Source organism: Lepidothrix coronata, unplaced genomic scaffold (genome assembly GCF_001604755.1).
Source record: "Lepidothrix coronata isolate B3197 unplaced genomic scaffold, Lepidothrix_coronata-1.0 Scaffold44, whole genome shotgun sequence".
Lineage (NCBI taxonomy): Eukaryota > Metazoa > Chordata > Aves > Passeriformes > Pipridae > Lepidothrix > Lepidothrix coronata.
This window is the reverse complement of record NW_016690224.1, coordinates 3,977,012-3,991,364: the sequence shown is the minus strand read 5'-3', so window position 1 is coordinate 3,991,364 and position 14,353 is coordinate 3,977,012. Positions and strand designations below refer to the sequence as shown.

The window sequence follows — 14,353 nt, the reverse complement described above, 5'->3', positions numbered from 1 at the left end:
AGAGCTGGAGCCTTTCCTCCTGAAGGAAAAGCAACCCATGGAGGGTAGTTGCAGGCTGCAGCTACGTGGCAGCTCTAAGCCCTCTGCTGGGACAGCTAAAAATACCAGTGGCATGTGTCAAATACAGATTTATGGCTTGCAGTGACACTACCTGGCTCCAGGACATTCATATTAGACATCAGACATTTCAGTCTGCATTAACACCAGCCTAACACTTAATAATACCTGCTGGAAGGAAACAACGTTCCTTCCAAAGTTCTGTCCTTTCTTGGAAGCCAAGGATAAGGCAAAAGACTATAACAGTGAAAAATCCCTTCAACAATATCTCCATCCCTAATCATGAAATATCCCAACTTGGAAGGGACCCACAAGGATCATCAAGTCGAACTCCTGAGCCCCGGAATCTTTTATTAGACACTGTTTTAAAAATATATATATATAGTATTTATTTAAAAGTTGCAGTCACTTCAGCCTAGAGCAGCTTTTCAAACACTTCTGCTACAGGCACTGTACAGGTGTTTATGCATTTGCAGACACAGCTGCTTGTGCAGTAAGACAGAACCATTAGTTGTTCCAGGGCAGAAGGGCCCAGCCCTCACCGTTGGAGGACAGCAGTTCCATCAGGCCCGTGCTCAGGAGCTGGTGGCAGCTCTACACACGCCAGCAGGATACAATGCAAAGTCCTCTTCCAGATATTTGTATCTCAAATTTTATCTTTTTTTTTCAACCAGTAAGTGAACTCTGTTTCCAATGTCCTTGAAAGAGGAACAAGGCCAGTAACAGCTTCAGCTATGATAAGGTTGAGGAGCCAACCACTGAGGCCTGTTCTGAGACCACGACTGAGCGTTACTGTGCTGGGGACCAGTCCATGTCCTGTCCCACTCAGGGGCTTCAGTGCCACGAAACACGACCATCTCAGCTTCCATTCCTTCAGGCTCGTTTCTGTGCTCGCTCGTTCTGTTCAAAATTAAAGTTGAGAAGGTGACTGAAGATGTCCCTGTCTCAGGGTCACACAGAAGGGACTTCAGGGAGCAATCGGACAATTTAATAATCTTTTCTTCCCCAGTTCTCAAACATTCCTAGTCTAGAACTCTAAATCATAATTTTTTGAGGATAGACATTTATCAGGAGTTCTCAAATGAGAGAGCAGAACACTTGCCCAAATCATGCAGCACAAGGTCTATTACGGATTCCTAGTCCACCCATCTGGCACAGTAAATGCTACCCTGCTTTTGTCTGAAAGCTCTCAACCTTCCCATTGGTGTATAAAGAAGGGCCTGCAGATAATGCTTTCCTGGTTTGGGATACCCAACTCTAGTCAGCATAGCTGTACAGTACAGTCCTAAACTCTGTAATGACAAAAAGTTGAATCTCTGCTTTTCATTTGCAGTACACTGGGTAGCTGCCAAAATCCCAGCTCCAGAGGTAAAGAGAAAGGCAGAATAGAAAAAAACCACCACAAATCATAGAGTTGTTTTGGTTGGAAAAGACCCTTGAGACAACAGAGTCCAAGCATTAACCCAGCACTGCCAAACCTACCACCATGTCTCCAAGTCTACATGTCTTTTAAATCCCTCCAGGGATGCTGCCAACCTTTAAGAGAAAACCTCTTCCTCCTCTCCCCACCCTTTCTGAGTATTCCATAATGGTGCACCCACAATGCTGCCTTCACACCGAGATGGAATTGTCTCAGTTAGAGGAAAGGATCCTGGACACTAATACTTGTGCTAAGCATGAATTACAGTAAACTGCACAAGCTGTAGTTTTGATTTTTTTATTTTATTCCCTGACTCAATTACCTTGACTGTCTTCTCGAGCTTACACAGAGCTGCCTCATATTGCTGCACCAAAGGCTTTAATGCTTTGCCCTTCATGGGGTGTTTCTGCATGTCTCGGATGCCGGCGTCCCTCAACATCCGCAGAAACCGACGTTCCTGCATAACAAAACAGACACAGGAGATGAGACACCCCACTGCCCATCAGCTAGAAAATGAGCACATTTTGGAACATGTTGCCTAGTCAGGAAATAATTGAAGTTTCTGTGCACAAAGCTCAGCTGACTGGAAAAGATGGGGAGTAGTATGAACCTTATCTTCCTCATGCCCCTGCATGCATCCTTATCAAATGAACCCCACACCAAAGACATACCTGAATTCTAAGGACCAAGCTGAAGGCAACACCTACTTTTCCTGCACGAGCTGTTCTTCCAACCCTGGAAACAGAAAAAGTAGCTTCAAGTCAGTTTGAGCCCCCTAGTCACTGCCATTATCAGCTCCAAGAGTCTGATTCTGAAACTCTTCACACTGAAGCAAGTCTGATTCCAAGCAATGCTATGGGCTTAATTTTTATTCGAAAGCTATTTGCATATTAAAGTTAAAAGAAAAACTAGAAGTCCTTTTAAGTGCATGCCATCTTTGCTAAACATTTCAAAGCAAACCAAGCTCAAGACATCTCCCTGTTGTTCCTGGCTGCCTTACCGGTGAATGTACGTCCTGATGAACTGCGGCGCATCATAATTTATTACATAATTCACTCCTTTAACGTCAATCCCTCGTGCAGTGGCATCTGTGCTGATCAACCTGGTTGTAAATGTATATACAGTTATTTTCAGGCAACATCTCTGGTACTATACACAAAAGTGAAACACAGCACAGTTCTTGCTGATCTCTGTTCAAACTGGTCAGCCAGCCCCTGTCTCTGAGTGTGGTAGGAGCACTGTAGTCACTCCTCACTGTCACTGGTATTACTAGCTTCCCACAGACCTCCAAGCATCACTACAGGCCTATCACCCTCTGTTATGCATGAAAAACTACTGGGTGTTTCCAGGTTCTCCAAGCATGGAACACTAAGCCTGACAGCTCCCAGTGCACTAGAGGTTACAAACCTCTAAGGTATCTGAACATTCCATAAAGGTACTGAATGCAGAGGGCAAGGTGAGAAATTCCAGTAGTCGAGGTTTGGATGAAAAGGAAACCCAGAAAATCAGTATTTACCTTCTTCTCAGAGACATTCCACAGGTACAATCTCATACAGCTACCAAAATCACAACATAAATCAAACACTTGGATAGAAGTAAAGCTGTACGCCAGTCTGAGCAGGGACTGCTTTGGTAGGAAGCACTAACACTGTATATAGTTCAAGCACCAATATCCATTTCCTTCCTACAAGCACCAGATGCCCAGCACACACAATAAACTTCAGACTTGCAAACCTGTGTGTTTTGGGTAACTCTGAACACACAGTTACATTTACTGCTTGCCATGAAATAACACACAGAAATTCAGATTGCAGCTAGATTAGAACAAGCCAAGTTACATGCAGGATAAACAATTCAAAGTCACAAGTCCAAGTCTCACACCCATTCTGCCACAGACTCCTGCACACTGTTTTAGAGGACCCTGTGTAGCTGTGTCCTTGGTTCTGCCTAGTTTTTCTCAGGAAGACTAGGCAGGAAAGACATTTAAGATGCTCACAGTTGTATTTTTCCTTGTTCAAACTCCCTTATGGTTCTCTGTCTCTCACTTGGAGTCAACCGAGAAGAAAACTCAGCAACCGTGACTCCACCAAAGGCTTGAACCAGCAGGAACAACCTGCAGGGAAAGGGGAAACAGTCACTTCCTTGCCTCTGTAACAACACTTGACAGGTACCTACGATAGTGATCTCATTCTCTACTCACCTGTGAGAAGCTTCCCTGGAGTTGGTGAAGCACAACACGCGGGTGAACTTCATTGTCAGCATGAAGTACAAGAGGAGCAAAGGCTTGGAATTCAGGTCACAGGGCACGTAACATTGCTGCAGCCCACAGGGAAGAAGTTCAGAGAGAAAAATTACTTCTTGCCAAGACTATTTGCCCTGAAACCCACTACCTGTCCATGACCTACACAGGCTTGGATGTTTTAAAACTGACAGCAAAACCAGACCCCACAGTGCCACCCCCTTTAGAATAAATCACAGTTACAGGCTGACAGGATACAAAACAAGTGGAGACAGGAGACCTGAGTTGTTCTTACTTCTCCACAGCAAGTAACAACATGCACTGCCTTCCTGTCTACAGGCTGGCCTGTATCTGCATGCCTTGAAATGCATGTTATACATATGGACAATTGATAAGTGCTACTACATTATTATTATTTCACATTTCCACTCCTCGTTGCTGGTAAAACTTAATTCCACGTGAAGAGAGATTAATTAAAAAAAAATCCAGTCTTAAACAAATGAACATTAAGTAACGAGAAAACAAAATCACAAACACAGAACTCTCTGGGTTGTAAATACTCCCAAAGCCACTTTTGCCCAGCACCTCTGTAGTGCAGGAAAACACAGACATTTTACAGTAAAACCATAACCAGATACTCTAGAATTAAACAAATCTTCAACCATAACTAATTTAAGAGAATGAACACCATACCGATAGCCCCTCGGGGAGTGTGTATTTATTATTAGCATCTTGTTCAGTTTCTGTTCCATCTCCAAGTGTTTTTTTCTCGGAATAGACAGATGTGAAGAGGCGTGGCTGGAATAAGTCCAGCTGCTGCAGTTTCTCTGGGTCCTGGGTCAGTGTGGCTGAAAACAGCAGTTTCTGTAAGGGTATCTGAGGAGAGCAGGAGCTGAAAGAAACAGCACAGGGAAACCAGGCTTTGAGGATGGGGCAAAGGAGCTCCACCACAAGTGCCTTCAGATGATGTTATAAAGGGAAGCAATTAACTCTCTGATGCCCTTTTCTTGCTCTGGGCCCTTCCTATAGGTTCTTTTCCAGCCTTGTTTTATGGTGGAGTTCATAGACAGAACTGATCAGTGCCCTCAACCTGCAGGAATCTGTTACTCCTGCACACACCCCTGCACCCTGGTTACCCATGTGCTCATTCTAGTCACGTCCTTCCTTGGCCACTGATCCCAGTTTCTGACACATCTCTACCACTGCTGTATGAAAACAGCAGCTGCGGATAATTAATTGCAAGAGTTTTCCTCCAAATCCATTACTCAGCTTTGCTGGGGGGTATTACTACAGTTATTGTGCAAATGAATCACAGATTTGCAATATTTGTACATTCTTTTGATGCTCCTTTGGTCTAAATAAGGAAAGCTTGGAGAATACAATACTTAGCCTAAAGGACATTTTCTAGCATCAGCTGTTCACTGACTTACTTTGGTAGACATTTTTCTAGACATTTTCAGAGGAAAGGGACTTTGAGAGGCCCTGTGGGAGGTACTGTGGAGCAGGACAGTGACACCCAGAGTTAGTGTCCATGCTATCAGCTCAAAGAAATGCATTCTGCAACTCACCTGGCTGCTGTTATAGGCCCTGGTTTGGTCCTCTGAAAAAGCACGTTGGAGCCAGAGTCATCTTCTACTTGGAATGCAGCTTTGACAATTTGGTTCAGACAGTTCTGGTGCATGTCATCGATCATACGGTCTGCTTCATCTATGATCTGAATTCACAAGGATGAAAAACACCCCTTGTTAAATACTGGAAGCTTTTGGTTTCCCTTTTTTTTATCTGTAACAAGTGAGCCAGAATGTAAGATAAGGGAAGCTTCTAGTCAATAGAACTGCTTTCTCTGCCCATCCTTACTCTGAGTTTGCAAAAGGCCAAGAGAGAAGGGGAAGTGGGTGGATGCTTGGGTGTCACGAGTTGGAATAAAACATCTGATCCTGTGACTGCTGCCTTTGGAATCTGGAGCATAGACAGGCCCACACAACAGTTCCAACGGAGATGTATTTATGTTCCATGCAAGAAGAAAGCAGGAAGTACAGCTGTAACAGGCAATGCCCTCGGATGGGAGAGCCATGGAGCCAACTCACCAGGAAGCGAAGCTGTGTCAGGCTGAAGCCCGGGGTCTGCCTGATGTGATCCGTGAGCCGCCCTGGCGTGGCCACAACAATGTCAGCCAGGCTGCAGTAACCCGTCACTCTGAAAGGACAAGCAGCCCACAGGTAAGTGTCTCTCTTCACCATAAAGCACGTAGAAGAGATCCTTGGTTAGCAGACCTTAAGGTTTTCCTATCACTCAGTTAACTGAGAAACCATAAAATTCAAATATGCACTTGAGTTCGGAGAGCACGTGGAGGCAGTGCTGGACACCAGACCCCAGTCTGCACTGAACTGCCTCATTTTAAACAGAAAGTGTCGTTCTCCATTGCTCTTAAAAAAAGCTTAACTGCAGCAAAATCCCACACAGTCACTTGTACCTGTGGGCATAAGGTAAACATTTGCATTTTATTCAGCTGGTGAAGAATCCCAAAAATCTAGTAAAACATTAGTCACAAAAAAGGGGTAGTAGCAGGCACTATGACAATGACAGAAACACCAGTGTCCAGCACATAAACCCACTATCCAAAATCGTGATAGCATGATGGTGTGCTGCAATAGCCCGTGTTTTGACCCCTGTTCCATGAGATTAATTAGTTTACAATCTCTATAAACCTTATCAAAATACCTTTTAACCTACTTTTTCTGGACAAGCATCTCCTGCTCCTTTGCAAAAGATTTCTGGCCAGTAATCAAAACGACCTTCAGACCTGTCCCATCAGTGTAAACGTTGAACACTTTACTCACCTGCAAAGAGATGAGCTTTGTCAGCTGCCAGAGAAACACTTGCAGTAATACTTTCCATTACAGTAACAACATCAAACCCACTGATGGCTCTTCCACAGGCTTCACAGAACAGCCAAAGAACTGGCTGCACCAGCCTATCCCTCGGCCCAGTTCTGCTCAGAGAGACAGTGAAGAGCCACATACCTGTTGTGCCAGTTCTTTGGTGGGCAGAACAACCAGAGCTCGCACGTGGCAAACCACTCGATCTAACAGAACCTGCCAAAATAAAGGCCAAATGAGTGCCTGAAAGCAGTGGGGAGAGAATGGGGTTCTTGTACCTAACCTAGCTAGAAGAGGTGGGCTTGACACATCCTCGGAGTTTTATGTTTCCCTTTTTCTCCCTCCACCTTCCCAACTCCTCATGCTGTGCCTGCTGTCTGAGGAAAGGAGTGGGATGCTGACATGAGGCTCCCTCAGACAGCTCTGAGCTAAAAATCCTGCTGCCTTATGTCCACGAACTCCTTGGCTTTTTAACATGCTTCTGAGCTGCGGTTTCGCTTGAACAAAAGCAACCCCAGCAATTTCCCTGCAGATACTTCCCTGGGGTGAACTCACCTGGACAATGGGTATGACGAACGCCAGGGTTTTCCCACTGCCCGTGGGTGCTGAGACACAGATGTCCTTGGGGCGGTATCCCCCCCGCCCCATCAGGTACCCATTGGAGGCACTCTGGAGAATGGCAGGAATCACCTCTGCCTGAACTGAGCAAAACCAGAAACAAACACAAAGTACACCGTTAATGAACTCACTCATACCCTTAAAATGTTATATGAAAGCATTCTTTAAGTGAGAAGACACATGCTGGCTTCCCAACACAACCCTGACAGGCTTCTGACACAGCCTAGGCCTCCAGGCTCAGCTGAACCAAGCAGTTGACTGAAGGTCACCCTCCTACCCTTATCCTTGCTTCCAGCTGTGCTTTCTTATTTAAGAGCTGGCATTTATTGTACTAGTTTGCAAAACCAGTAAAATAACGGAAAATCAACAATTATTTTTTTTGTTTGAATGTTTTTCTGGTACTTTATTGAGTTGAACGAGTTCCCAGAGAGCTGTGATCAGTAGCAGACATGGTGGAAAGTAAGGAGCTAAAACACATGCTTGGCATAAGGAGGAAAAATGTGAGGACACAAGTAAGACTTCCCTCTTTGGGCAGCTCTAAGCCATTACTTCAAGCTTTATCTATGAGTAGATAATAGACTTTTACTCAGCTTAGATAAAGCTTTGAAAATGAAGTGTTAAAGCTAATGCAATCACTTACATGCATTAAACTTGGCTTTGTCCCATGTTTTACTTCACTGACTACACAAAATACTCAGCACCAGACTGCAGGAACTCTGCAAATCAGTTCAGAAAGGAACAAAAGCACTGTCAAAGTACCTGGAAAAAAGGACTCTATCCCATTCATCTGCAGCTTTTTCAGCAGGCGGGGATGGATTCCTGGGACATCTCTGATTGGGCACAGATTGTCTTTGATACGTTTCTGCACTCGTTTGGGTTGAGCAAGCCACTGTGGCAAAAAGGGCTGAACCTGAGGAGAGGGAAAGGAGAATATGGCAATGCCATACGTAAAATAAACCTGTAAGATGCATGTTCCCTCCTGACCACCATCACAATCCCATCAAGCTCAATGTACCTTCTGCACCGGCTTTCTGTCGTAGTCTCCGAGAATTGTCAAACTGGAGGGTGGAAAATTTGCCTCTTCCCCAGAGGCTGCTAAGGAAAGCTCCTCCTTTGTGCTTTGATTTTCTTTAGTTCTTTCACTCTTCTCTTTCTTCCCTGTTTCGTCTCCTTCTGTTTCCTCATCTGTCCTCTTCCTTTTAGAAGACTTACTTTTAACATTGTTTCCATTTTCCTGTTGTTCCACGTCTTCTTCAGAACCTGGAATGTGGATACCAGGAATGCAGAGCCACAGGTCAGAATGTGTTACACAAAAGGGATGCAGGCAACATTTTACAATGTAGGACTTAAGCAACAACTTGCAAGCTCCTCTTTTTTCCTAAATCCAAGTGCAAAAGCCAAACATTTCCTTGTTGGTATGGAGGCAACAAGACTGAGGTGACATATTTCCCTCCTCCCCTTACACGAAATTAATCCTCAAAGTTTGCAATATTGGGCTTTCCACTAAAAAATAAGAACTACTTTGGGAACATATTAAGCAAAGGAAAAACAAACCAGGTAAATTGAGCAAGGTACTCAAAGAGCAACTCATGTCCACTTTTCCGTGGAGAACTGTCAACCACATTGAAATGAAATCCTACAGCCTGTTACCTGCTTCAGTCCTCTCCCGCTGCACTTTCGACTTTCTTCTTCTTTCTTTCTTCTTCTTCACGGGGCTGCTGCCATCTGCTGCCTGCTCAGTGCCTGCCCTGCCTTCAGCAGAGCTGCGGGGCTGTTTTGCCTTTAGCTTCTTCTGCCCTTGCGCACCGGGCTGCTCTTCACCCTCCCTCTTCCTCTTCCCTTTTCCTTCCCCAGGCTCACCCCCGGGGCTCAGCCCCGTGCCCCCTGGGCGCTCCTCCCCTCCCCGGGGCTGCGCCTCCCGCTGCTTCTTCAGCTGCCGGGCCCTCGCCTGCTGCCGCAGCCGCTCCAGCAGGACCCGCGCCCGGTCCTCCGCCTCAGCGCCCTCCTCCTGCTGCTGCTCCTCCTCTTCCTCCTCCCCGCCGTACCTGAAACAGCACAGACAAAGCCCCCTCAGGCACCAGCCGCCCGCCCGTACCCGGGGTCGAGGCAGCGCATGAGACAGGGGCAGGGGTCGCGACAGGGGCAAAGGTCGGGATAGGGATAGGGACAGGGGCAAGGACAGGGGTCGGAACAGGGGCAGGGGCCGGGACAAGGATAGGAACAGGGGCAGGAGCCGGGACAGGGATAGGGGCCGGGACAAGGATAGGGACAGGGATAGGAACAGGGGCAGGGGCCGGGCCGGCCGTACCTGTTGATGCAGAACAGCGCCATGACCGCGCCGCGCGGCCCGCGCGCACCGAGATGACGTCATCACAACGAGGTCCCGGCGGAAGGCTCCAGAAGGGGCGGGAGGGGGTGGCGCCCCCTGCTGGCGAGGGGTGGGGGGAGCGCCGCGCGCGCCTGAGGGGACCCTGAGGGGAGGGAACGTCCTGCCCAGGGAGCGTCGGAGCGGGACGGGCTGGGAGAGGGCACGGAATGTGTGCGGGACACTCAGAGAGCACAGCATCCCTGTGGGATGGGCTGGGAGAGCACAGCATCTGTGCAGGACAGGGTAGGAGAGAGCACAAAATCCGTGTGGGACAGGCTGGCAGACAGCACAGCATCAGTGCGGGACAGATTAGCACAGAACACCAAAGCTTCCCACAGCGCTGCAGGCTTCAGCACGGCTCCCACAGCACCAAGGGCCTCTCCTGCTGCCTGGAGCAGGCAGTGTAAGCAATGTGGATGACACTGTTTCACCTCAGTGAGCAAAAGCACTCCTTCCTTGCTTGTTTGGCCCCACACAGCTGGCACGTTCCCAGAGGAAAGCTGCCCTGAAGGAGCAGGCACAGGGCTGGCCAAAGGACTGCTGTCACTGTGGCAACTGCACAGGCCAAAAACAAACCTCAGAGTGACAAGGAGCCCCAGAGGCACCTACAGCCGCTGGGGCACAGCAAGGTAAAAATCACCCTGGAGTGCTGTTGGGAAGCAGCCACAGGCACTACCACTGTACCGTGAAATACTGTGTTGGAGAAAAAAACCAGGAAAATCCAAAGCGTTCCTTTTGTTTGCTTTAGGATCAGAGTGACACAGACACATTAGCAATTGCCCAACTCCATCCCTAACCTCCCAAAGCCTACTCCACACACAGCTTACTTCTAAATCTTTATTTGTTTTCTACACAGAGAAAACAGAGGAATGTTGAAGCAGCAATATTTAAACACACTAGAAAGGAGCCATCAATCTGTGAGAGTGCACAAAATGCAACACGGGGCCATTTGTGCCGCGGTCTCTGCTACGGGGCAGGGTGAGGGGAGGTCCAGGAGCAGCCTCTTCAGGCAGACAGGAGAGCTCTACGCAAAGGTGGAGCCGTTCCAGCCCACGTTGGCAGCATTCATGTCAAAGTAGTTGATGTAGACCCTGCAGAAGAAGCACAAGAGGACACAACAATGACATTAACTCACTTATATAAGTCATGAGTGAGATGAGACAATACAACACGGAACAGTGCTTCCCATTCCTCTGCTTCAAGAAGTTTCAAGCTTCATTTTCACTGAAATCTATCTAACTTCTCTGGTGAAGCCTCCAAACAGTCAATATTCCTCTGAGTCCCTGGAATTGTACTTCTTTTCTTTTTTAAAATATAAACTCTTCTGCAGTCAGGGGCTGCCCAGACACCCAGACAGCTCTTGGTTAGCAGCCTGTCAAGAATTTCCGGAGATCAAACCCTTTTGTTTCCAAGTGCCGCAGTCCCTCACGCGTGTCACACAGACGGGCAGCCCCAGAGAGCCAGGCATTCCCTCAGGGCTGGCTCGGCATGTCTCCCTTCCAGCCCCCATGGCAGCAGGTTCTCCCCATTCTTCACAGCTGCACACAGACACCCTCCCAAGGCTCCACAGCCTGCAAAGGAGCTGCTCACAGCCTGCTGGCCTCTACTTTGTCTTTCAGCTCCAGCCTGTTACTGCTCTTCCCATGTGCTTTCAGCCTCTCTTCACCAGAGGACAAGACATCACACCTCAGAAGCAAAAGACACTGTGCAACCTGTCAGTGCTGTGGTATTTTTCCCTGTCCTGAGAGCAGGAAGCCATTGAACAGACAACTCTCCAGGGGAAGACATAAGCATCAAACTCTTAATAGGACATGAAAATGCCACAAGCGATCACTTCGTGTTTTCCCAAGCACACGGACTTATTTCTGGCTTTTTGTATTTTTAAACCAACTTTTGAAATCAGTTTCAGGAAGCCAGATATATGAGGTTAACCCACGTCCCAGCCTTACCTGTCTGCAGATACATGCAAGTGCTTCGAGATGAGATCACACAGCATCTTGGTGTAAGTCTTGTTCTGCTGCCCTCCTATTTTGCCGATGCTGTAGAGGCTGCAGAGCGCGCAGGGATCGGTGGAGCCCCCGAAGGACATCATCTGATCAGGTATGATGTGCACAGCTATGTACTGCGGGAGGAAAACACAGTTACAGCGTGTCTGACCTGTCCTCCCTTGACACAAACTTGCTTTAGGGACCAACTTTAAACAGTGCAGTTGTATTGGGGTCAGGCTACTCATCAGCGCTGCCCTCTGCACCCTTCCCAGATCCAGGCGAGGCATCAGCAGCTCAGGAGGTCGCAGCCGTGGGGGCTGCGGGGACCCTCGTCCCAGCTCTCAGCTTTAGGCACTAGGCTGTGTGTGCAAAGCCGCCGGCACCACGGGCACTCCTGCCCGCCACAGCACCGCGGCACGGGGAGATAAAGGCCCGAAATCTGCGCGTGCCAGAGCTCACATCCCCGAATCACGGGCTGAGCCACCGGGCCTGCCCGAGAGCCTGGCAGCGAAGCGGCCTTATCGAGCTCCGGCGGTCCGGCCCGAGGGGGCCGTGTCGGATGGCGGGACCACCGGGAGCTGCCCAGAGGGAGGCACAGCCCGCAGGAGCGCTCCGTATCTGCCCAAGCCCCCGCCCGGGCGGGTCCGTGCCGCCGCGCAGCTCCGCCGCTCAAATCCCGACCGCCAGCACAGGCGCAGCACATCCCCGGCTACGTGAGCGCCGAGCTCCTGCAGGCCGGGCTGCTGCTGCGGGCTGGCGGCCTCCGCACGGACAGGGGCCGGGCAGCGGGAGGCCTGGCATGGCGGGATGGAACGGGCACAGGCCCCTTCCCCCGCAGCGGCGGGGAGGGCACGGGCACAGGCCCCCTCCCCCGCAGCAGCGGGGCGGCGGCCGCGGCCCGCCCGCCCCAGGGCCCCAGAGAGCGGGCGCTGCCCCGCGGCCGCCCCGCCGGCGCCTCCCCGCGCCGGGCCCGCCGCCCTCCGCCGCGCACGTGTTCGCCCCGCTCCCGGCCCGGGGCGGCCCCGCCGCCCGCCCTCACCTGCGCGGGCTTGCCGGTGGCCTTGGCCAGCTGCTGGGTGAGGTCGCCCAACAGGCTGTCGGGCACGGCGTCCTTGCAGACATTGGTGTAGATAGCGAACATGGGCATGGTGGCGGCAGCGGGGGCGGCGGGGCCGACAGCGGGAGCAGAGCGGCGGGAGCAGCGCACTGGAGCGAGGAAGCGGCGGCGGCGCTGCTTTTAGTGCGCGGGGTTGCGCCGGACGGAGAGCGGCCCCGCCCGGCGGGGAGGGGAGGGAGCGGGGCGGGGGGACACGCACACATCCCGCCTCCCCTCTCTGCCGCCCTCGCTGCGGCGTGCGGAACCTCCCGCAGCAGCCTCTTCGCCCCAGCTCTCCCCTCGCTCCGCAGTTATTCGTTCGATTTGTTGCTGCCACTGGACATTTTTTGGGGGGTTGTTGCAGGCTGCTTCCTGGAACGGAGTCCGGCCGCGCTGGCAGCTCACACATAACCTGGTGTCAGCACACATGTGGTACCACCGCTGTAGTACGCCCACTGCTTTCTGCAGGATTAGGGCCGGCGAGGGATATAGGCCCTAGCCTGGCAGTTGCAAAAAGAGGTACTCACCCTTGCTTCGGAGGGTATCTTTATTCTCGCAAAATAAAGGCACATTTGTACGGTTTTTGGTTTAACTGTGTGCATACCTTTAACTCGATGTAAGCAGAAACGTTTGCCTTGCTGGCATATTAATTATTAATTATTTTCTATAACGTTTTTCAGTCAAATTAAAAATTATCTATTACTCGTCAGCATCCCCGTTTTCACATACTTTTTTCTTCTGGAAAAAAGTAGAGGTGGTTTTTTTGTTTGCTTAGGAACGAAGCGGTGCGTGTCTATTCGGAGGTGAGGGGCAGCAGAGCCGAGCCGTATGCTGGGCTGTGTGATGCGATGCACGTAGGCTGCCAGGGCACGGCTCCCCACGCTGCCTCTTCCCTGCCCCGACGGCAGCAGCGCTGCTCTGCTGAGCCAAATGACTCACAGGAAGGCTAAAGGGGATCAGGCCCAGTGCCTCTCCACCCAGACATTTTACACACGGGGATCAAGCACCTGCTGATTTTTAACAAAGTTCCAGCCACTGCTGCTGCTACAGAGCTTGACCATATGTACATGTCATACCTGTGAGCACATATAGCCCTGAATGAGGAACAAGAGATGATGTTACATAGGAATACTTAGGAGTGACACAGACTGTAATGTTGAGAACTGGAGCACTTCTTTTTGTAGTATTAACGGTGCTTAAGAACAGCGATTAAGAACTGATTAAGTTTTCTTCTTTGGATATCCTCACCTCAGCTCCTTACCACTGCATACTTATTGCACTTATTCCTCCCATCCTCCTGCCTCCCAGATTTGTTGCATGGAGGTGGGGTGGGAATTCTATCCGTGCAGGGAGAAAAACTTGAGAGCAATGTCACGACATGGTGTGCTCGCTCTGTGGCCTGCCAGGCCAAATGGCAGCCCCTGGCCATGCTGCCACACAATGGAGAGACATCTACAGTGTTGTTCTCCTTTGCCTCCCTGACCAAGGAAGAAGCAGTGCATACATTTTCATAGCTTCTAGAGATGCGTTTTTAGCAGTTTACCAAACACCAGTGTACTTGTGCTCACCCGTCCCTCAAGTGATTGCTCCACACTCCTACATTCATAAATCGTTTCTGGATGCACAGCACCTGTTTTTAAAAACAACTGCTTGTAGTTAAAATAAGAACAATGAAGAAATGTGTCTAA

At 49.7% G+C, this 14,353-nt stretch overlaps 2 protein-coding genes across 2 annotated transcripts; both read right to left on the bottom strand.

Annotated features, from left to right (window-relative positions):
• Nucleotides 1–393: 393 nt before the first annotated feature.
• On the bottom strand, nucleotides 394–9,630 carry DDX51 (DEAD-box helicase 51). Its single transcript, XM_017814464.1, has 16 exons — nucleotides 9,522–9,630; nucleotides 8,864–9,258; nucleotides 8,229–8,473; nucleotides 7,973–8,123; nucleotides 7,151–7,296; nucleotides 6,740–6,811; nucleotides 6,450–6,556; nucleotides 5,804–5,912; nucleotides 5,285–5,430; nucleotides 4,410–4,608; nucleotides 3,678–3,793; nucleotides 3,474–3,590; nucleotides 2,478–2,579; nucleotides 2,149–2,212; nucleotides 1,800–1,934; nucleotides 394–957 (listed from the first exon to the last, which is right to left on the bottom strand). Exons 1-16 carry the CDS (start codon nucleotides 9,542–9,544, stop codon nucleotides 931–933), a joined length of 2,154 nt encoding a protein of 717 aa, XP_017669953.1. The 5' UTR covers nucleotides 9,545–9,630; the 3' UTR covers nucleotides 394–930.
• Nucleotides 9,631–10,404: 774 nt separating this feature from the next.
• On the bottom strand, nucleotides 10,405–12,827 carry LOC108497111 (macrophage migration inhibitory factor). The gene is made up of 3 exons (XM_017814480.1): nucleotides 12,609–12,827; nucleotides 11,531–11,703; nucleotides 10,405–10,672 (listed from the first exon to the last, which is right to left on the bottom strand). The coding sequence occupies exons 1-3, from the start codon at nucleotides 12,714–12,716 to the stop codon at nucleotides 10,606–10,608; spliced, it is 348 nt and encodes a 115-aa protein (XP_017669969.1). The 5' UTR covers nucleotides 12,717–12,827; the 3' UTR covers nucleotides 10,405–10,605.
• Between the last annotated feature and the right edge of the window lie 1,526 nt (nucleotides 12,828–14,353).

What these genes read in the sequence shown, in the direction of transcription:
- LOC108497111 (XM_017814480.1), bottom strand. Translation starts at nt 12,716, where the DNA reads ATGCCCATGTTCGCTATCTACACCAATGTCTGCAAGGACGCCGTGCCC. An exon ending in CCACCGGCAAGCCCGCGCAG is followed by an intron (nt 11,704 to 12,608) that starts GTGAGGGCGGGC and finishes TTCCTCCCGCAG; the next exon opens with TACATAGCTGTGCACATCAT. An exon ending in TTGCATGTATCTGCAGACAG is followed by an intron (nt 10,673 to 11,530) that starts GTAAGGCTGGGA and finishes CTTCTTCTGCAG; the next exon opens with GGTCTACATCAACTACTTTG.
- DDX51 (XM_017814464.1), bottom strand. Translation starts at nt 9,544, where the DNA reads ATGGCGCTGTTCTGCATCAACAG. An exon ending in GAACAAGGAAAAATACAACT is followed by an intron (nt 2,580 to 3,473) that starts GTGAGCATCTTA and finishes ATTTACAACCAG; the next exon opens with GTTGATCAGCACAGATGCCA. An exon ending in AGCTCGAGAAGACAGTCAAG is followed by an intron (nt 958 to 1,799) that starts GTAATTGAGTCA and finishes AATTTTGAACAG; the next exon opens with AACGAGCGAGCACAGAAACG.